Genomic DNA, 22,679 nt, shown 5'->3' with positions numbered 1-22,679 from the left:
TGATAGACTGATTAAAAAAAGCACGTTTATCATTAAAAAACATAATGTCCATTTGTTTTTGCAACTGTTTATAATATAGTTTGTCACAGTCACGATGAGTGGAACGATATTTTTGTAATGCTTTGTTTTTCATATCCATAATTAAATTTGTGTTATCGGTCAGCCACGGGATTGGTTTATTTTTCAAGTAGACCACCTTTTTAGGAGCGTGGCGATCGAATATGTCTAGCACAAAAGTATTAAAAAGTATTAACATGTCGTCAACTGATTGAACATGACTCAGAGAGAACCAGTCATAAGTTTGCAAGTCTTTATCAAACACTTTAACGTCTATGTCCTTAATTGGCCTGTAAGTAATATATCTGGGCACGTATTTGTCTTTCTTTATGTTCAGAGACGCAAAAACCATAGCGTGACCACGTAAACCAGAAGGGTAGCACAGCTCAACCTGCTTGTATTCTATATCAGTACATATAACATCCACAAGAGTCGCGCTATGATCTGTAAAATGTGTGGGTTCCGTTACAATTTGGGTTAGATTCACGGCTTGTAAAAAAGTATGGAACTTTTTAAACTTACTATCTGCAATGGTCAGCTGATCAATGTTAAAATCACCCAATAAGATAATGTTATCGAAGTTCGCAAGAGTGGAGATTGTACACGATAAAACATCCAGAAGAGCATCGACAGTTACCCATTCTGGCCGATATGCCGTGCCAATTGCTATTTTTCTACCATTAATATTTGTTCTGAGCCACCATTGCTCAATAGAAGAGTTATCGTGCTTAATAATCCTAGTATTAATACCTTGCCGAATGTAATAGGCTAATCCCCCACCACGGCCGTTACGCATGCTTTGGGGTCGAGGTACCATTTTAAAGATATAGGATGGAATAGCAGGTGCTAGTTTTTCACAGCCCGTTCTCAGCCAAGATTCGTTAATAGCGAGGATATCAGGTGAATATTGTTGAACTAAAGCAACAAACTCATCACCGCATGTATTCAGAGATTGCGCATTGTACAGACCGATTTTAAAATGTTTATGCTTCTTAGGTAACATCAATTGTCAAAAATAATACGGAGAACTTTAAGGAGAACCATGCAGAGAACCAGTGCGCAATCCAATATACTAAACCTACCTGGTTGAGGTGACACCTTTTGCGGATATAAGAAACAAATAATATTGTTAAATGTGTGTATGCTAATGGAAAATAATTTGATAGGTATAGTATGATATAGTATAGCATGCAATATAATAAATATAATAAAAGTTATACACTGAATAAAAAACAACAGATCCGTTTTGAAGTGTTGAACAGACAGACTAAAATAAAAGTTTACGATACCTTTCACTGCCTTTGCCTGTTATAGTTTTCAAAGCATAGAATAAAGTGTGTGTGTATGTGTCCCTGATTTTAACGCGGTAAGAACCCGTTATTATGTGTGTTAATTACATACATACATAAACAGCCTATATACGTCCCACTACTGGGCACAGGCCTCCCTTCAAACAACCGGAGGGGGTATGGAGCATACTCCACCACGCTGCTCCAATGCGGGTTGGTGGAGGTGTTTTACGGCTAATAGCCGGGACCAACGGCTCAACGTGCCCTCCGGAGCACATGTGTGTTAATTATCATAGAATAAAGGATAATACTACGTATAGCACAGTAACTCTCCGCCCCGCACCGGTTAGTATACGGGCGCCGAGGTAGATATAATTCGCCACCTGAGCGCTAAGGAGTAAGGGAGAGCGCGCGCGGACTATCTGTCTTGTTCGCACTTAAGCGCTAAGGCAGTTCATGGTAAGAATGAGATTTTTCTATGACCTTGGGTAGGTACGCAACTTACTGCCTAGCACTAATCATAACCAGCTGTGGGTACTTGTAACTTTTTTATTCATCGTAATAAACGCATGATGGCTGTGGGTGTGAAGTGCGCAAACCCAAAGATGTAGGTGAAATGTACCGTGGCTTGATGTATATTATTTTTAGCGCCCTGCACATGGCTATGACGTTAGGCAGTATCGGACAAAGTAACAAAATATATTTATACTGCCTGTCTAACGTCCTGAATGCTCAAAATTTCCGGACATTTTTATGTTTTATGACTTTTCTCTTGCCAACTTGTGGTATGGTAGATGTTGCTTGTCCCGCGAGGGGTTAAGCACGTGTGTGAGTGTTAAGGCAATGTATTCCAACAAGGTCGCGCTTTAGTGGTTTTCAAAACCATCTCAGACAGAATAGTGTTTTTGATTCTGAAAACAAGATATTTATTAGTTAAGTCTAGTCAATGTCGCATTCATAGACTGTTTTTTATGATTTTAGTAGACTTGTAGAAGAGCAGTAAAGCCACCTATAACATGGAAAGTAAAAGAATCAAGCAAAGCAACAAGAGTAGAATCGAAATGGAATTCCATAATCTTTGCTTTGACCCGGTGGGAATTAGGTGTGAGTTTATATATGTTTTATATAAGAAAGCCATCTATTATGCTTTCTGTTCTTAACATAACACGTAACTCAACGAAAGTTCATTACTGTATTCCAGTTAGGGTAGTCAGAGGAACAAAGTGTCCACGCTTCTCAGAGATTTCTGTTAGAACATTGAGATAGATACTTATATTTATTGGTAATAAGCAGTAGGTTGTTCTACGATTTCTACGTTAGATATATAAAATCGATATCTTTCACAGTTAGCAGTACTATTCCTTAACACTTATTAATATTAAATAAACGAACTTTTAACTGGGGCGGAAGGAAAAAGGGAAACCATTGCCCTATTTATCCGTAAAAAAGTAGCATAGAGAATGCTACACCGACAAGGGCGTGGCTCTTAAATTAATGATGAAACGAACTTTATAATGAAGATTATTTAAAATAATTAGGAGCACAATTATTATAATATGTATACTTCAGTGGATTAAGAAAATAATTACAAACGATTACAATAACCACGATTCGTGACTGAAATATGGTTTCCGTCGCACAAGTATACTGTTTGAACACTGTTTCTGTCCGTCACAGATCACGGAGACAACCGAACGCATTTTCTGACTGTATATTTCCAGTCTATTGCGATTAATAGTCGGCGAATTGACAGTCATTAATGAAAGTCGGTTTCTTCGCGTCACACCGAGGCGGCGGTACGTCATTGCTGAGAACTTTACTCCTTGCCATTCGGTCATTGCTTCAACCGATATTTTCGGACTAGCTTTGTCTCCGTTGTAGGTATATGTTACTGTGAAAGCCCGAAATACGGTAATTCTTGAGATTTACCCGGAAATCATAAGATTTATCAAGTGATGGTGGTAGAAATCCGAATTGGTTTCAATAATCGTACATTTTGGGACTTTAATCGGCAGGTACCAGACGCCGACGCAGATGCCAGGGTTGTTGACTGTCGCAATTTTTTTTTGATAAATATTGTCTTTCTTTCTTTCAAAAGTCTAAACATCTCTTTTTTACATTTACCATATCTCAGTGGAAAATCCTATTATTACCAAATAACTGCTGGTAAACAGTGTGAAATAAACGATCCTTGAAAAACAAATCCCACTTTAACCACCATTACTTAATAAATCTTATTTATCGCATTCATACTATAAAATACAGTTAAGACATTAACTCGTGCTTGTTGCGTGTCTGTCTACGAAACATGTCACAATTTTCGAAACGTTTAAAATTCGTCCGTCAAAAATTCTCCCGCATTCGATTTGCTTCTTCTTTGATTCGCAAAGTGTTTTCATCGTCGACAATTTAATTTCATCACAAATTTCAGTGACCTGTTTCGAAACCATTTCGTCTATTTTCACTCTACGCGTAAACGGTCCTTTCGAAATCATTCGGATTGTGTTATATCTATTTTTGCTTTCCAGCGAACTGTGGATTCCAGTCGTGGTTGACTCTATCACCAGAGATACTAGTATTTGGGTCGTATGAACAGGAGTCGTGTAAACTTGAGAATAGAGTTTATTTTTGGGGCCACGAGACAACCGAGTTAGCTCTGTGATTTAACAGCCCAACAAAGTTACACACTTCGTTACGTTTGTTTGTTATTCGTCTGTCTGCACTTGCAGGTCCGTCTTCAAGTGCAATATTGTGCTGTTGTTCGCACCGGCTACTGTATTCAGATCTTACGAGCCCACATGTCACTTTATTTATGTTAGTTATAATATACGGCGCGGTTGTAAGAACCGCGCGGTATTTTTAGCGCGGCGCGTGCGTACCTGCTCGAGTGGGGCGGACTCACGCATTACCCGTGGCCTTCGATCCCCTTGCCAATTTCCAAGGAAACCGCTAACTGATCGATGAGGCGTCACCGGTAATAATAGCTGGCTTGTAGTTTGTAATTATAAACCATTGTCGTCCTCATAACTTGCCAGTGATAGTACAGTGTACATTATTAGGGTCTGGACAATGTCGGCGCACGAGGCGCGGCCGTGGCAGGTGTTGGTTGGCGATATATCCGCAGGTGATGCAGCTCACTTGTCGGAGTATGCCTCGTCTGAACTCTCGAGTGCGTCACATCGTCTCGCCCGCGAACCGGTGTTTGGTGTGGGCGTCGACAATATTATCACTCAGAATTAAAACTTGGGGAACAGTCAGTGTGTTTTCATGTAGCGCGCCGATCGCTCGCCTCGCGCCCTGTGCCGTGACATGTGATCGAGAATGAGTCGGAAACAGTCGGACAGGTACTCGTCGCGGCCGCGCAGCCTCACCACGCACTATGGCTCGTCGCCGAGCATGTTCAGCTCGATGCTCAGCAACCAATACAACCCGTATTCCACCAACTACTCCTCCAACGCGTACAGTCCTAGTAGTTACAGGAACTATAACCCATACAGTGCCGGTTTCGGTCGGGCGGGACTGGGGATATACGGGGGGACGAGTTCGGGATATGGGGGGGTATACTTGAGTGGTGCGTCGTTGGGGTCGATGAACTTGATGACGCCAGTGTTAAAAAAGTTGGACAAGAAGTTGTTGGCAAGTCAAAAGAACTTTAAGCCGAAGGCGGTGCCGCCGGCGAAAGTGGCGGAGGCGCCCGCGCCGGAGTTGCCGCCGGTGCGGCCCGAGCGCAAGAAGCGCGCCGCGACCCTGCAGAAGGAGAAGTCTCGCTCGCTGTCGGCGCTCGACGCGCTTGAGCCGCTCAACACGCGCTCACTCAGTCTCAACTCCCTCGCCTCCGACGGATACTGTGTACGTTGCTTTGCTTCGCCGTACCTTCGTTGCATTCAACACGTTCACCCGCTGTGTAACACTTGCTCAGCGTGTGCATGGGTTATCCCTCCTACATTTGTATTTGTATACGAAGCGCAGCTGTATGCAGGTGCATTATGGCATATCGTCGCCTTATTTTAAATACCGCGTAAACGTCTTTTTGAAAACAGCATTATGATATTATGATTTTCTTCAACAAAGAAAATAGACCACAAATTTTTATACCTGGATTTAACCTAGCGTGTCTATAGCGAGGTTTTATTAACAAAACGGTGAAAATCGCCTCCGTGGTCCAGTGGTTGAGCGTTGGGCTGACGATCAGGAGGTCCTGGGTTCGAATCCCGGTGGGGACATATCACAAAAATCACTTTGTGATTCCTAGTTTGATTAGGACATTACAGGCTGATCACCTGATTGTCCGAAAGTAAGACGATCCGTGCTTCGGAAGGCACGTTAAGCCGTTGGTCCCGGTTACTACTTACTGATGTAAGTACGTAGTTGTTACATGAGCCATGTAACAACTACATGAGCCTTTGGCGGCTCAATCATAACCCTGACACCAGGGTTGATGAGGCTGGTATAGAAGAAGATTATCAAAAATTACATCCAAATGTTTTTTAAAAAGGCGCTTGTTTGGTTTTCACTTTAAGACGACGGTATAGGTTATATCTTTGACTTTAGCCCTCACTAGAAAGCAAAGACACAAATTGTACGAAAAAAAATGCAGTAAATTAAAATTGTCTTATGTTAAGATAAATATAATTCACACACAAGCTTTCGAACTTTCACAATATTATTCTGGTCAAGGTTGACTTACACGACAAGATTTTCCCATTATAAAAGACCGTGAGATTAGACAGAATACAGCTGGGCAGATGTTCTTAAAAGTAAACGAATACAATAAATACACTTTCGAAATACCACCAACGCAGTGGAGCAGCGTGGAGTATGCTCTCCCTCTTGTTGATTAAAAGGAGTCCTGGGTGGTTAAAAATGCCACATCGAAGCAGTTCATTTACAAAAAGCAATATTGCAATTTGACATTTGCGCATATAAAAGTAAGTGCGCAACTTAAACAAATGTCAAATAGCAATATTGCTTCTATATTATAACGTATATGTTGTTAACGTCCAAGAAACTAATCATCATCATCAATTTAAGAGCCACGCTCTTGTCGGTGTAGCATTTTCCATCCCAGTCTAAAAAAGTATCAAAGGCCAATCCATTGACTTCCCATAAGACACGACGTTAACCTTTTCTTTAATCTGTTCCATGTAAGCTCTTCTTGGTCTTCCCCTTCCACTCTTTCCTTCTAGCAACCAATATTAAGAAATTAATATTGTACTAGAATACTACGTAGGTATATCACAGTAGGTTTGTCAATACTTAAACATCTTGTACATACAAGCCTAGAATGTTGCAAACTTATTCAAGTGACTCAGATGACGGAAATTCCACTGCCTCAACTCAACAACTTGTCCCTTCATTGTGACTCATTGCATACTTGTATTCTAAACTTGTGGTATCCTAGTTGGAAGAACGTTCGACTCTCATTGTAAGGTAGCAGGTTTAAATCCGACACGGGCCTAAAAGTGATGAGTTAATAAAAATAAAATGAATTTGTTTTCAATTGTATGAAACGATTGATGAATGAGGAGGCAAGAGAAGTATGTCGGGATCGAAGCAAATGGAGTGAGAGTCTCTGCTTACCCCGTCGGTAAGAAATCATCATCATGTCGTCCCGTGCATGGGAAGTCATGTTAAGCCGTTGGTCCCGGTTACTACTTACTGATGTAAGTAGTCGTTACAGTCGGCCTTACGTTCATTGTATACATTTTCAGACTTTGTCTGATGACTCCTCCCCCCCAGGGAGGCCTGTGCCCAGCAGTGGGACGTATATAGGCTAGCTGTTTATGTAAATGTATGTATGTAATCCGTTTATATCGGGATTGCATTCCCTAATCAGTTCCCGGACAGCTAATCCAATGCATTCATATCTTCTAGATAATCACTAATATAATAAACTTTTTTTACAAAGTTTCTGTTTAATAACTGTCTTAAAACACACGGCTCATCGTAGTACAAAATAGAGAACTTAAACGCGGCCATTTTGAAATTATGCTTCGGTCTGCATGTTTTGAATTTCGATTCCTTTTAAAATTAGAATTATAAGTATTGAGCCTGGAGGGTGTTATTAGGGTTATGGGTGTTATATTATTGAAACGACTTCCACTGGACCTTCCGACTCGAAGGAAAATCCCGCCCAATTGGTTTGGGGTCATGTACATCGGGTAATGTGTACCTCACTATCGACGTTTTGAGATATCGCACAATCGTTTATGGTCGAAACCCGTAGTTCCGTGGTTTAGGACCGGACCCCGGAATCAAACCCATTAAAAACTGGCTTTCTCTTAACTAGACTAATAATACGCATGGGACAAGGATATCTATTGCGTCGCCCTATACGTAAAAGTTGCATAATTCACAGGATGCATATAGGTAATAACGCATGCGAATAGGGCTCCCGTAAATAAGGGACGTGGCGCGATGTTTGCGAACCTACATATCTGTCTATCAGTACGTAGATACAACTATTACAATTAATAAAATAACGGTTCACGAACTTACAGAATCAGAATCATTTATTCAAAATAATTATCATGGATAAACTTGTTGAAGGTCAATGTAACATTTTTGAATTTACATTATTCCGCAAGGTGTTATGGCTGAGCAGAAGAAATGACAAGAAACTGCAACAGCAACACATCTTTTAAATCAGTGAGGGTACATTACAAGTTATTTAATAACTAGAGGAACACATTCAATACCAGACATTTTTACTACATGCTACTTCAATTTCACATTTAACATTCCAAATTCAAACAGATGGGTGATTCTTGAAAGTTTTGCTAACGAAATAAGCGACAGTTGCGTGAAAAACAAGCAGCTCCGAAATTACGTATCCGACAAAGAAAAACGTTGCAATTCCAACTACAAAATGTGAACACAAATTAAAGATATAATTATATTTTTTTTCATCGATTCAGGAATTGCTGCGAGTCTTGTTGATGACAAAATAATACCAGTGATGTGACGTTCCCTGGAATGTTTCAAAAGTAGGAATGTTCCCGTTGTAAAAACTTTTAATACAATGGACACTGGCTGCTTTTTTACATTGCTTTTCTTGTATTATGATTTTTACGTAAGTTTTGCGCCGTTTTACTAAAGTGGGACTATTCCCAGCAACAGCACATCACTATGCACTTATTATAGGAGTTTGATATGATGACATTTTCTTTTTTAATTTTTAAATTTCGATGTCGTTGTTTTTTTCAGTCGGGCAGTGAACGCACGGAGGACGGCGAAGACCGCGACTACAAGGCGCTGTACGAGGCGTCGCAGAGCGAAGTTCGTCGACTGCGCGCGCTCCTGTCCACCTCTGAACAGCAGTTGCGCGATGCCCGCGCCACCATCACCAGGCTCACACAAGTGGTATGTCCATGTTTATATTGCAACCTCACAGCGCGACGCGATTCGTGTGACATCTAAACAACTGACGATTTAATATGTTTTCCGAAACGTTAAAACGTGTCTATGGAATTTGTGTGGATAAGATATGACGTCATCAAAAATGGTTACACGCGGTCCAATACTGGCAACCTTACCTTGTTAGTCGTAGCTTATCCTGTAAGTGATAGTGTGTTGTGTTAGTGTGGTATGGTAGATTTGCCGCAACAACACTAACAGGTTTAGGCCGGATAGTAACTCCGCAATATACTTCGGCGATGAAATAATCATTTTTTACATCAAAGTGTAGCCCGTAATGTGTTTTTAAAGATCTTTTTATTATTTGTAGTTTGCAAAAATTTGATTGTAAACATGTTGAAATGCTATTTAGTTCACAAATAAACGGTTTACTAGTGAACAGAAAGGAATATCGGCATTTAATGTGCGAGTTCTTCAAGACGACCGCAAAGCGATGTATATAAATAGAAAAGAGTATATCATCATTAGATAATTATAAAAGTTTATGAGTTCTTTTGCTTGTGAGCCAAAACGATTTATATTCATATTCATCTAATCATAACTAGCGACCAGCCCCGGCTTCGCTCGGGTGCAATGCTGAGGAAAAAAATAAAAAGAAATTTAGGACATCACATTAAAAACCTCAAAAATAAGTATTTCTACACTATTTATTGGATGTTATTATACATATAAATCTTCATCTTGAATCCATCTATTAAAAAAAACCCCATCAAAATCCGTTGCGTAGTTTCAAATCAAAAATCAAATCAAATAATCAATGTTTTAAAGATTCAAGCGTACATAGTATATAGGGACAGAAAAAGCGACTTTGTTTTATACTATGTAGTGATAGTTCGTATTACATGTTATATCGTATATAATCATTACACATTAAAAAATAATTATTATAAAATGAATACAATCCAGTAATAAAGAAGTCCTTCTTAAATATTAAAATAAAATTATGAAATAAATTCGTTATAACTATAGAACGTATGCTCCAAGAAGCCAGCTTAGAGTCGAGATTTAAGACAGAGCAATGACGGTGCGTCGGTGATTGATATGTTAGTTTTTGATAATAGACTTGAATATGCTGATCTATTATTTATATGTTGAGTATATAGGTTACTCGTGTATTAGTAATTTAAAGAGCTGAAACAGCCAGGACACTTCGTACAAATATACTTTATTGCACTAAAATAGAAATTAAACACACACACACGTATGTACTTGCTTTAAACTTTAAATTTTCGTTTTTACTTTTCTTTGTAAGTATAACAAGTTTTGTAACATTCTAATTTTTATGGCTATATAACCAAAAGCAATGTAACATTGTCAGTGGAGGGGCGAAGTCTCCATCACGAGTATTTTAATAACTTAAAAGAGACTTCAACCGCTTTGTGTTAATTATTTTGGTAAATAAAGCATTTTTCATTTTTCATTTTTACAATACAAGAAAATAGTGACAAAAGATACCCGACTAGCCACATGGCAAGTGGCGGCCATATCGCTTGAAGCGACTTCTTCTAGACGACCATAATTCGAGAAAATATGTAAAAATTCAAGAATACATTGTAATTGGGTGACTTTATCCACTAATAATAATTTTCATCGTAATTGTTTCTGTTTAATAAATAATTATTAACGTACAATATTTAGTAACTTTTAAGTCGTGCTCAACGACAACACTTATTTTGTTTTGTTTTTTTTTTATTACAATGGCAACATTGTACGTCATTTCCCCCTGAGTGTCCGTTCTATGCATAATATTATTCTTTATTCTAAGGTCTAAAAGGCAATTGAAGTTATTTATCCAAATAAGCAATATTGCTTGTTGACATTTAATATTTACTTTGACATGTGCAAATATGGAGGTGCAATGCTTTTTTAGTTGATTTAGCTTCCATGTGGCTTTTATAAACCTACGCTGAGCGAATTTTGTACTAAGATTTTTTAATGCTATTGCGCTTATGAAATGCGTATCACAATTAGAGATGTCTAATATCGTCTTAGGACTTTGTGTCAAAAGTATCTGTAAGTTGCCCACCCCATTAGGGATTACTATGGATTATTAGTATGTACTCTAATCCTGCGGAGCTCGGTGGCGCAGCGGTAAACGCGCTCGGTCTGCGATTGTTGAAGTGAAGCAACTTTCGCAAAGGCCGGTCATAGGATGGGTGACCACAGAAAAATAAAAACTTTTCATTTCGAGCTCCTCCGTGCTTCGGAAGGCACGTTAAGCCGTTGGTCCCGGCTGCATTAGCAGTCGTTAATAGCCACCAATCCGCACTGGGCCCGCGTGGTGGTTCAAGGCCCGATCTCCCTATCCATCTATAGGGAAGGCTCGTGCCCCAGCAGTGGGGACGTTAATGGGCTGGTGATGATGATGACTCTAATCCTACCTGCCTTACGGCTAGGTTATGAAGTTTGCAATAATTTTGGGAACAATCCCGGGACGGCACAACAATGATCATTAGCGTTTGTTTATGTATGTATGATATCGTCGCAAATCACTTTAGCAAAATAATACAGGTACGTCAGTTAGCAAAGTCAGCCACGATATGTACCTGTAGCGTGCCCGAATTATATCGCAGCCTTCCATAGTCAAACCATCACCTATGTAAATGGGGCTTAAATGAGTCACCATACTGTGAATGTGGTCACCCGGACCAAACCATATCTCACATAGTGAACGAGTGCCCTCTGCACCGGTTCCCAGGTGGTATAGCCGAGCTGCATTGTGTGACGGATGCAGCAGAGACTTGGTTAAGGGAGCTTAAGCTGGATATTTGATCCAAGCAGGATATTTGTCTGCCATACGCAATAATAATAATAATCGCAGCCTTCGACCAATAGGCGCTTGACGTCCATCTACGTAGTTAGCATTCTTATCGTTTATTGGTCGAAGCGCTCAATATAAATCGCGCCGCGCGCGGCGCGGTTGTCATGCAGACCCGGCAGGTAATGACTGCGAGTACCTTGGCGAGCCCGTTGCCAATGTCACCATTTCTCCTATTTTAAACGTTTGAGTAATATCGCCCACTACAAACAGAAATACTAATTACGCTGGCGCATCACTCCGCGAATCGCTCGACTGGTGAACCTGAGCTTTGTAATGTCATTTAAAAAGTATAAATAGCACGGAAAAGACAAAGCGTTCTTCGACTGTCGAAAGCTGCTGTCAAATGTATGAATAACGGACCTCCGCGCGGAAGGCGTGGGTTTTTTTTTATTGGAGACAATAAACAACAGCGCATTAAGGTTATTGTTTCGATAAATAATAAATGCACTATCTAAACTACCGGGTTCTTACCGCGTTAAAATCACATTCTACTCCTTATAGCCCTGATTTTAACCCGTAGTAACGCGTAAACCTGAATGTCTAAACGTGCTATCAACATTATTGTCCGCGAATTACTGAAATGTACATAATAATGTTGCTTGAGTGTTAAAGATTTATTTAAATAATTTAAAGCAAGACTCATTCTTTGATGAGTGGGAACGGTTAAAAATGTAAAACGCGATCAGGGGGGTGAAAAATGGCCACGTTATATGCGCAAATGTCAAATTGCAATATTGCTTTCTTAGATGAATTGCTTCGATGTGGCTATTTTAACCCCTCAGCTGTTTTACAAATATGTCTTAATCGTCTAATATTATGGACCACTATTACGACATTAGAATGTTTTTTTTTTGAAATTTTTAATTTGTATTTGAATTACATTCAAGCCAAGGAAATGAAGCTATATTTATATGTGATGCTTCTCCGATAATGCTGTGCGCTGCTTTAGCTAATAACAACTCTATTGTTAAATATTGCTATCTCAATTGTAGCGAACGATATTGCAGTCGCTGCGTATAATGCATCGCGAATGATTTTGAATTTAGAATATAATATAATAAATAAATATTGCGTTTAGATGACAAGAAATGTGCGAAATTCACGTAAATTTTAACTTAAAATTTCACCCGAAAACCTGTCTAAGTGCGCTGTATTTACGCGATATAAATTTTATTATGCGACGTGTGTGTGTGTGTGTGTGTGTGTGTGGAACTTAAACACAGCTGGCTAGAAATGTGTGAATATACAATACACCCCTACAATGTGGTGCAATGTTAAGCGTTATGTTTTACATGTTGTTATAATAGTAATAGTTACTGTATTTCAAAAAAAATAATATGGTAAATGGTTATGGATGAGCAGAGTCATTTAATACAACCAATGGTGTGCCGTTTCTGTGAATGTACCCACTTTAAATGGCGCAAAGGTTATGTAAGAAGAGCTTTATTAGTTAGTCAATTATCAGAATACAAGTAAGAGCAATTTGAATAAAAAACCAAAAAAATAAAACAGCCAGTCCTTACTATTAAAGAGTTTTTACAAAAGCTACATTTCCTGGAACGGGACATCATTAGGTACAACTGTTTTAAAACACTTAATAACGGGTTGTTACCGCGTTTAAAATGGAGATATGAGACTACCGATATTTCGACACTGTTGCAAGTGCCATGATCACTGGATTGGATTGGATATCCCCATTTTAAACGCGGTATGAACCCGTTATTATGTGTTTTAATTGTGATAATAACTTAAAACAATGTATATACAACTGTTTTGTCTAAACCTTTATGTTTACCATATGTACTAAAGCGAGCCCAATATTTACTTCTTCATATTTGATTTATTTCATTTACAGAATCAGAACTCGTTATCCGAAATCGAGAAGCGAGAAAAGAGAGCCATGGAGCGGAAACTTTCCGAGATGGAAGAGGAGCTTAAGGTAAATTGACTTAGTTTTTAATCCAATAAGGTTCACATTTGGCTAGAATCTCTGCTGATGATAAGCGACGGTCTGTTGGGCTCTTGGTTCCACCACACTCCTAGACGTTTGTTACAAGAAAAAAAATGTGTTTCCCGCCTTACCAATAAAAGATAAACAAGCTGCAAACGTGTATTTGACAGCCAAGCAAAGTTCAGTCGAATTATTTGATAATTGGATTCAATTTTGCTGGGCTCTCAAATGCCTTAAACACACGTTTATCGCGTGTTTTTATTGGTAACACGGTTTGTATGGGACTTAAACATAGATACCTCTACCAACCCCATCAGGGATAGGCGTGATGCTAGTAAGTTGAGCTTAGTACTCGCAACGCCTTCTGTGCTTACGTCTTAAGTTCCTCAATAGTGGCTTCGCCTGGAGGCTGGTAGCCAGCCTCGGCCGAAGCATACCACCTTGTCTACCAGCTTGTATAAAGTCCTGTGACCTACTCCTTGACCAATAAAACATAAACAAGGTATCTAGGTATTTTTGCTTAGCTCTCAAATAACCAGACACACGTTCGTCGCTTGTTTATTTTTTATTGGTAGCGGAAAGTACCTATGCAGCTCAGTGTTTGGTAAGAGACACACCTCTCTTTCGCACTCGGCTGTATACTATATATCCGTCCTGCTGTCTATTGAGGTAAAGCTACCGGCCGGATTGTCTCCGGTCGACTTCGGGATCATACATTCAAATAGTTGTAATGTTCGTATTCATTTTGTAGCAATTGCAAAAACTAAAAGCGGAGAACGAACGGTTGAGGGCGGAGAATCGCGCCCTAACCAGGGTCGTGAGCAAACTGACCAACTCTGCCGCTAAATAGGTAACTGTATGTGAGCTTGGGGCCTCCGTGACATGTCTCTTACGTTACAATGGCGCGTACTCGGGCGGACACAGACTTATGGTTTGACAGCTCTTAAATAGGCTAGTCTCCAACTAGACAAATCGATTACTTATTACTAAACGTCAAAACACGAAATTAAAAAAAAAAACACTGTGACGTCATAGAAAAACTGACTTAGTACGTTGTTCTTGATTCAAATTCAGTTAAAAAATAAATAAATAGAATAAATAAAATAATGTTTTTCGTCAGTTTTAGATCTGTCTTTATTTAGTAATCAGCATTTCATAATTTATCTTTGACCTAGGATACTAGAATACTACCCAATTAGTTCCGTCCTCTACTTACAATATGGACATGAAAGAGATGCAGCTAGTTTTAGTAAGAATTGGTAACAGTACTGCAGTCGACTGGGTCAAAAACAAATTAAAAAATGGTAATCTGGAAATTACAGCAACTCTGTTTCTATTTGACTCATGTTAGGATTTTTTTACCATGACGTCACAAGGAATTATTTCATATATTTTATAAATTCATTATAAATTCCAACAGTTGTCAAGTAGCCTATATATACAGTAAATATAATGAATACTCATTTATTTTATGAATTAATTTTAAATGAAATAATAATTATAAATTTATGAGTAATAAAGCATAATAGAAAATGGTTTTCATTAATTTTGGACCTGGGCGGTTAAAAATCATCATCCACGTCGAAGCAATTCCTCAAAAAAAAACAATGTTTCAACTTGACATTCACGCTTATAAAAGTAAGTGCGTAATGCACACAAATGTCAAATAGCAATATTGCTTTTCCAGATGAACTGCTTCGATTTGGCCGTTTTAACCGCCCAGGTTTTGCGCCAAAATTAATGGAAACCATTTTCTATTCACAAATTCGGTATTAGTTACTGTTTTGACTTAAAAGTAAAATGTACTTGTTTTGACTAGTTGGACTGGTTTATTTTCGGCCTTATTTCTAGGAACAAACGCTTTCAAGCAACTGTAAGTGTATAAGGAAACTTGTGACAAACCGCTTTATAGAGCACAAGAGACAAAAATAATAGTGACGCTCATGTTTCACGACAATCAGTAATTTCTTGATTACCAGCGCTATACCTCGCCTTGTCTGGCTAAACACGTTAGCTTGAGGGAACGCCAAACAACGAGTTCAAGTAATATTCTCGACAGATAGAGATGCGAATGAGAAATAGAGGCAAATAGCTACGTTATACTAGGAATAAGTAGTTTCTAGCACTTGAGACTGACAAGTTGCTTCTCAGTCATAAGGCCGCGAATTGTGTGACGATAAATAATGGCTGCCGCCGCAGCTCTGTTACCCGCTGTCATCCAAATGGCGTCGAAAATGTAATCTTTATTATATTAATGTGTTTTTGATTATTCTATATAACATAATGTCACGTCCCATTGTTGGGCACAGGCCTCTCCGCATTCAACCGGAGGGGGTATGGAGCATACTTCACCACGCTGCTCCACTGCGGGACTGACTAAAAAAACTAGTTTGGTTTTATTATTTAGGTACATATACCCAAGTAAATCGCGTCTTATGTACAAGGGCTTAGAGTATAAGAGATATGTCACAAGGAGAGATGAACCCCATGCCCCGTGCCTTATTTGTCGCGAGCCCCATAATGAATAATACATTAACCGTGTGCCATGGTCAGCATGCTTTTAAACGTGTCTAACTTGCGACGGTCGACTGCGGCATTCGTGGCTGTGAGATAACACAAAATTAAGAGCCTAGCGCGATAATTTCCAGGATTATTCACCATTAAAGTAGATATGCTTTGTCTTTTACACTACGTAATTTGGACAAATATTTCAAAAGTTACGACGAAAGGAAAAAGCGAGTATGTACGGTCACGAGCAATATGTATACACTTTGGTACCATGTCACATTAACTTTTTTGACAAATTGAACTGTAAGTCTCACTAAATGTCAAATATGTTAGTGCGACAGAGTCCTAAAGAGGTCTAAAATTATATTGCACATGACTGTACTACTAAAATGTTTCTGTGCGGCCGAATAATGTGATGTGACGTCACAAGGCGACCCGCGAAAACTCAGCGCCCGGCGAATTTCAATTCGTTTTATCTCGGTACTTATAAGTCGTATAACACAAATAATTACACAGATACTTATGGATTTTCATATACTATCATAATATATGAAAAATAAAAAACCTCGTTTGTTCTCATTGCCAGCTATATAAAGAATAAAAAATCGTGGTATTGGTATAAAAGACTAGTAATTCCTCGCGACATTATCATCATATTTGGTTGTTAAATGTACTTTGCTTAAGTATATACAAAGTATATTTTGTTGATTAAGTAGTTGGTAAGGTGTATGAGTGAAGTAATTTTCTATCTTCTTGAATGTTCGAAGATTTCGTCGTCAATAGACATTCAAACGATATTCTTGACCGGTCAGAGAAGGTATAATCGCAGCGTATAACTTGAACAATGAGCTTAAATGTGCAGTGACAAATTATTGGGTCTCAATCGAAGTGCGGTATGAGGGGAGGCCGCGAGGGGCAGCGTGTAACCATGACAACCGCAATCGCTACCTGCTCGGACGATCGCCATTTTTATTCAACTACTGCGCCGCGGATTTTATGGCGCATACTCCACAACGCTCTATTGCAAGTTTGTGGGGAAACAAAGATACTAGAAATTTAGAAAGGTCGTTTTTTAAATCGAATAGGTCAAGAATTGACCTGTATTCTTCTAGTTTGGTGGTCAGGGTGAAGGGTGTTTACCACGGGTAGATATGTTAAATATTCATATAGGAACCATGAATGTCGCAGTCATATCGTGCTATATTGTGTTTTTCTAGATTTTATTAGACAAAATATAAGAAATGTCTACTTCTCATGAGCATTATATTATTATGTACATATAAGTACACTTTAGAACCGTTCGCATTGACATATTTGACATATTTAGTAACACACATTTCATTTTATTTAAAGTTATACCTGTCATTTTCTTATCATCCGAAAAGGAAAGGGACGGGTAGTTGATATGTTAAAAATGAATGGACTTCTTGTCAATTAAAGGCAGAGTTCTTAAACAACCCTTTCAAAACTTTAACGTTGGGGTACAACCCCACGGAATAAAGTTGACGGCACACGTCAAGCTGGTTGTATACCAGCGTGATGTGTATTTGATTCCTCCTCATTCCAATTCATTCGTTTTAATTGTCAATTTAGGATGATTACAATGTAAATATGGCTATAGAATCTGGTTGAAACACAATGTCCGCAAATTACGGCTGGAGTGTGCTGCATGCTTTGTTATTGTCCGTTTTAGTTCTCGACAACTCTAAAATTATTTATTGAGTAACTGGCAAAAGAATGTCTAGTACATAGCCACAATTTTTTAGAAAAAAAAAAAAAACAGATTCCAATTGTGAAGTTACGACGCGCCTTATGTCTTCTAAGAATTTGAATTTGGCAAATCTGGAGGAAATACGATCCACTTCAGGGTCAAACTGAACAGAGGGACTAAAACAGTATATTTTTTAAACTGGTTATGTAGACATGGCGTTGGCGCCTCAGACGATTACACAGCTTCGCTCTAAAGAGAATACAAGTTGACATTTTGCGCTGACGGTTAAATTGGATCGCAACGAGAATTCATGACGAGGTCATTAAAAAGGCCACATTGAAGTAATTCCATCTAAAAAGGCAATATTGCTATTTGACTTTTGTTGACATTGCTTTCTTACTTTTAAATGTCAAATTGTAATATTGCTTTTTTTGGATGAATCACTTCGATGCGGCCATTTTAACCCTCCTGTTTCAAAGAGTCGCTTTTGAGCGACATGTGAGTCGCTTGCTTAGATTTGACAGATCTTAGGTGTCCAGAATGTTCAGAAAAGATTGCCTTACCTTTTCCTTTAGGTGATTTAGTTTATCTAACACCAGAGTGTTGCGCATTTTGTACATAATGTCTGTAATATAGCTTATTTATTTGGTACCTAGTAGTTGACAGCGTGTGCGTGCCACGAACACAGACTGAGTCATTCTGTGCTTCCCAATATTCTGACCAAATCAACTTGAACCATCCCTTTAAAAAGTGTCTATATCTTTTCTTTATTTATGTGAAATATTCGTAAACATCAAAACCGGTCATTATTTGCAACTAGCTGACCGTTAAGTGACCAACAACAGTTAAGTGACCTTCCGCGCAGCGTGATTCGATATATTCTAAGGTTGCCAGTATTGGACAACCTACTCAAAAAAAAAAACCATGACGTCATTACTCATTATTTCTTAAAAAATATCAGACACCTATTGATGTAGATTTTAAAGGATATCCTGATTGTTATCTTATACTAAAACAGACAATTGATACGATAACGCGCTGGGCGAAAGGTCCCTAATAGTGTCCTCAATTATATCTTTTTTTATTGTAGATTTGCTGCAAGTGGTATTAACTACTTGGCCGGTGTCAATTACACCGAAAGTATCAAAAAATATTAAAAAACTTTATTTCTATTTAGACTTGTATTCAACTAGTCCTATAATAAAATCCCTCCTATGTTATTAATTACAAGCTTTTATGTATTCTAAAAATATTTTTTACTATATTTCAGTATCAGCAGGCGCTACAAGCAGAAAACCAGCGATTGAAGGACGAGAACGGAGCCCTCATTCGAGTGATCAGCAAACTGTCAAAGTGAATTGATATGGTGCCCGTGTGGCGAGCTGACGTCACACTGGCACACTTCTAGTTCACCCCGCCACCCCCGACCATAGAATAAACAATAATGCTATGTATAGAAGGGACACTCGGCCCCGCACCGATACGAGCTACCTCACCCCACCCCCGATTTGCGTACCCTCTTCAGCTCGTAAGGAGTAAGGAGCGCGCCCGGATTGTACGTCTCGCTCGCACACACGGGGTGTAGTGTCTGCTAGAACGAGATGTCTGTACGGAGCTTCCGCGGTGTGGCATGCAAACCATGTGGTTCGATCAGAACGGCTAGGTGTCACCCGTCTAAACAAGTCACTTATCTTTTTTCTAGTATACATGTATTATGTTAACGAATTAAAGACGTAATGTTATACTTATTACTCTAGTTATCAATATGAAAAATGTTTGCGTTTTAGTCAGCACGTATATGCCCGTGGCGCCATTTTCAATTTGAGTCGTTACGGTCTGAGCGCAGAAGCGCTTCTCCAAATGACAACTGAGTCGATACAGGACTAAAATTTTGAGATCTGAGCCTTCTGCGCCTTAGCCTCTCACTCGCGGCGGTATACACATCAAATAGTTCCTTTATTGCATTGTGACTCTAATCCAGCTTTCTGTTCGGACTACATCAAGCTCACGTGTTCATTAAAGCTATGTAAAAAGAGCTTCCCACGTCTCCGTCCCTTTCTATCAGCTCTTGTTAGAGCGAGAGCGACGAAGACGTTCGGCCTCCTTCCTTATACGCTTCCCCTGTAGTCCACATGGCGATCGCTGGTCCGATTGTAGTTTATTAGTGAAAATATCAATATGAACAATCTCTACGAATGATTGCAGTACAAAATCCATATGAATTATCCTCGTAACCTTGTTGAAATGAAATTATCTATTTAGAGAAAAAAAAAACAGTTGTTTATTGTTCTAAGAACACGACAATGGAGCGGCATATATATATTTTATTATATTATGTTTAATTTTGACTTAATTGCAACTTTTAATGAGTAAAAATCAACAATTTGGTCGAAAATCCATAGTAATTTATTGCTTTGACGCTTAGTCAAAAGTAACTGTTTTGACTAGTCTGAAAATGCGTTTGTAATATACTACAAGCGTAAAGGTAACAATTTGCGCGCCAGCTTGGTGTCAGTTGTTACAACATACATAAAACATAAACAGTTTATATAAGTCCCAGAGCTGAACACAGGTCTGCCCTCAACCAACCCGATGACGCATATTCCATCACGCTGCTCAACTGAGGGTTGGTTGAGGTGTTTTACGGATACTAACCAGGACCAACGGCGTAACATGCCCTCTGTAACACGGAATCATCATACTTTTTCGGCCTGCAATGTCGTTACCAAACAAAATACACTGTTCTCACAAAGTGATTTGGACAATGTCCCCGTCGGGAATCGAATCCGGACCTCCAGATCGTGAGCCTAACGCTCTAACCACTAGACCACATAAACAAAATACGTGTTCATAAACAATCGGAATTGTATTTATTTCTGAAATGGAATTATACTTACATATTTGATCAAGCCCCTATGAACCTAATACTTTCTCTTTATTTCTTACTCATACTATAATTGTACAATGAAATGCTTTTTCAATCTGAATCACTTTGTTAACGAATACTATCTTTAAAAATACTTGCAATTTCAAATTCAGTCTTGTATATATTCCGATGAGTCTGATATTACAACCTCCTACTTCTATAAAATAATATCACTCGTTTCTAATGTAATAATTGTAATGACTGTCGTCTAAAAAGCTACATAAAAAAATAAGCTTGGAATAGAAGCCAGTCTAAGCTGGCCGAAAATATATCAACTTTTTCTTTTTAATTTATTTTCGAATTTGAATTACGAATTAAGTACTTCAACTGTTTTCTGTTCTTGCCTGACGAGTTAAGTAACAATGAGTACGACGTTTGACAGTTATTATTGATGACGTCACTCAGTATTTCGATAGAAAGTTTCCGTTTCGACGTTTCGTAAAATGTATCTTATTTTTTGTCTGGTGTATTTCGTCCGCGTGCATTATTTCACTTGGTATTTCGGACTGTAAACTCCTGTTAATGACTCTTGTGGATAATTTCATTCAAGGTTGGTAAAGGTGAACATTTCTTGTGGCCTATTCTTTGTACAACAATTGTCGGCCTTTTACGCATTTGCGGCCTAATAATACAACTGACGTAAAGTCGACCTTGTGCGTACTTATACTTAGGTACAGCATATAACGACTCAGCATACGATACCTCGCATTGGTCGCATACTGGCGGCTCATGAACAAGATGCAACGTATTGCTGAACATTGACGGATTATGAACAATTTTCTTTATTGTTTTCTACGAGTGACTTTCGTGTTGATATTTTGATGTATTCCTAAAAAGTTAAGTGTAAAGTAGGTTAGTTAAACCCAACAGCGGGCCCTGCACCCGCCAATACTTTTGTGTAGTTATATATATATCTCGAATTACTAATATATATATATTATGTATAGAGTTTTATAAGCAATAGTCGTGAATGAATTGGAAATGTGATATATCGATTTTGTACGCCATTTTTTATGAGCACGAGTAAAACTTAAAATTGTTCTTCTTTCGTATTAATGAAATAGACTGTTATATACTTAAATGAAGTGTAATGTTTTTATTCAGATTGGGGGGCCACGTCATATGCAACAATATATTTTATTTGCTGTAAAAATCGGTTATCATTTTTTGACAAATGGTATTATTCGTAGGAATAGGAGTGGCTGCGTATATTCCTATTTCTATAGTATTAATTTATTAGTGGCAAAAGTTATGTATTAACTTAACCTAATTGTGAATTTTACGACCTTTTACTGTTTTAGGGTTCCTTAGGTTTAATCCGAACCTATTTTATGGCAGTAGGCCACAGTAAGAACGTTGAGGGAGTCAATCACAAATACCTATTATTATAAGATATATTTGAGTTATGCGTACAATCCTTTACAAGTTTACACTATTATCTTGGACGTTAATTTATGTGTTTATCGAAGCAGTATAGGCGTCGAATGATATTTAAAAAAAACTATTGTATGTATAAAATTCTAGCCTTTTTATAACTTAGCGGTTCTAAAATTTTTGTTCATTGAAGTTTTTATTTATTTCCTGAGGTAAGAGTTAAATGAAATAAATTTCTTGATTAATTTATTTTTTGTTGGTTTTTTTCTTTTCCTTTTGAGTTGTAGCACAGAGCGGCATTACGGTGTGCCTTAACGAGTAGTGTTTGTGCGACCGAGCTGCGCTATGCTCAAAGTGTTTAAACAATCTCTTCTTCTGGGCAAGTAGTGAGTAAACGTGTCCGTTGTTTGAGTTGTGGGTGGTTTAAACAGACTTAAATTAAATAGTCTTTTAGCACGAGGCTATAATCGGAACACCTCATCCTACGAACACTTGACAACTGACAGTTGTCATTTTTGACTCTTGGTTGGCCCTGGGTCCTGTAGTAACCGAAATGAAGCGACAACATATCAATTCGTAAATGAGTAAGGTCCGTCCGTCGTATACGTGTGTCACAAACAAATTTT

General features: G+C 38.4%; 1 protein-coding gene across 10 annotated transcripts in view; it reads left to right on the top strand.

Annotated features, from left to right (window-relative positions):
* Nucleotides 1-22,302, top strand: part of LOC126380075 (protein phosphatase 1 regulatory subunit 12A-like) — a 101,797-nt gene extending 79,495 nt beyond the window's left edge. For 9 of the 10 annotated variants that reach the window (XM_050029279.1, XM_050029278.1, XM_050029277.1 and 6 more), the window contains 4 exons: nt 8,553-8,708; nt 13,439-13,522; nt 14,286-14,384; nt 19,024-22,302. In XM_050029279.1, the coding sequence (XP_049885236.1) occupies nt 8,553-8,708; nt 13,439-13,522; nt 14,286-14,384 (339 nt within the window). In that variant the 3' untranslated portion in view covers nt 19,024-22,302. The remainder of the gene's footprint in view (nt 1-8,552; nt 8,709-13,438; nt 13,523-14,285; nt 14,385-19,023) is intronic. The other variant, XM_050029273.1, reaches the window with a different exon arrangement.
* The last annotated feature ends 377 nt before the right edge of the window (nt 22,303-22,679 follow it).

The sequence above is a fragment of the Pectinophora gossypiella genome, chromosome Z, assembly GCF_024362695.1.
Source record: "Pectinophora gossypiella chromosome Z, ilPecGoss1.1, whole genome shotgun sequence".
NCBI lineage: Eukaryota > Metazoa > Arthropoda > Insecta > Lepidoptera > Gelechiidae > Pectinophora > Pectinophora gossypiella.
Note: the sequence above shows the minus strand (reverse complement) of the source record. Positions and strands in the feature narration are given on the sequence as shown.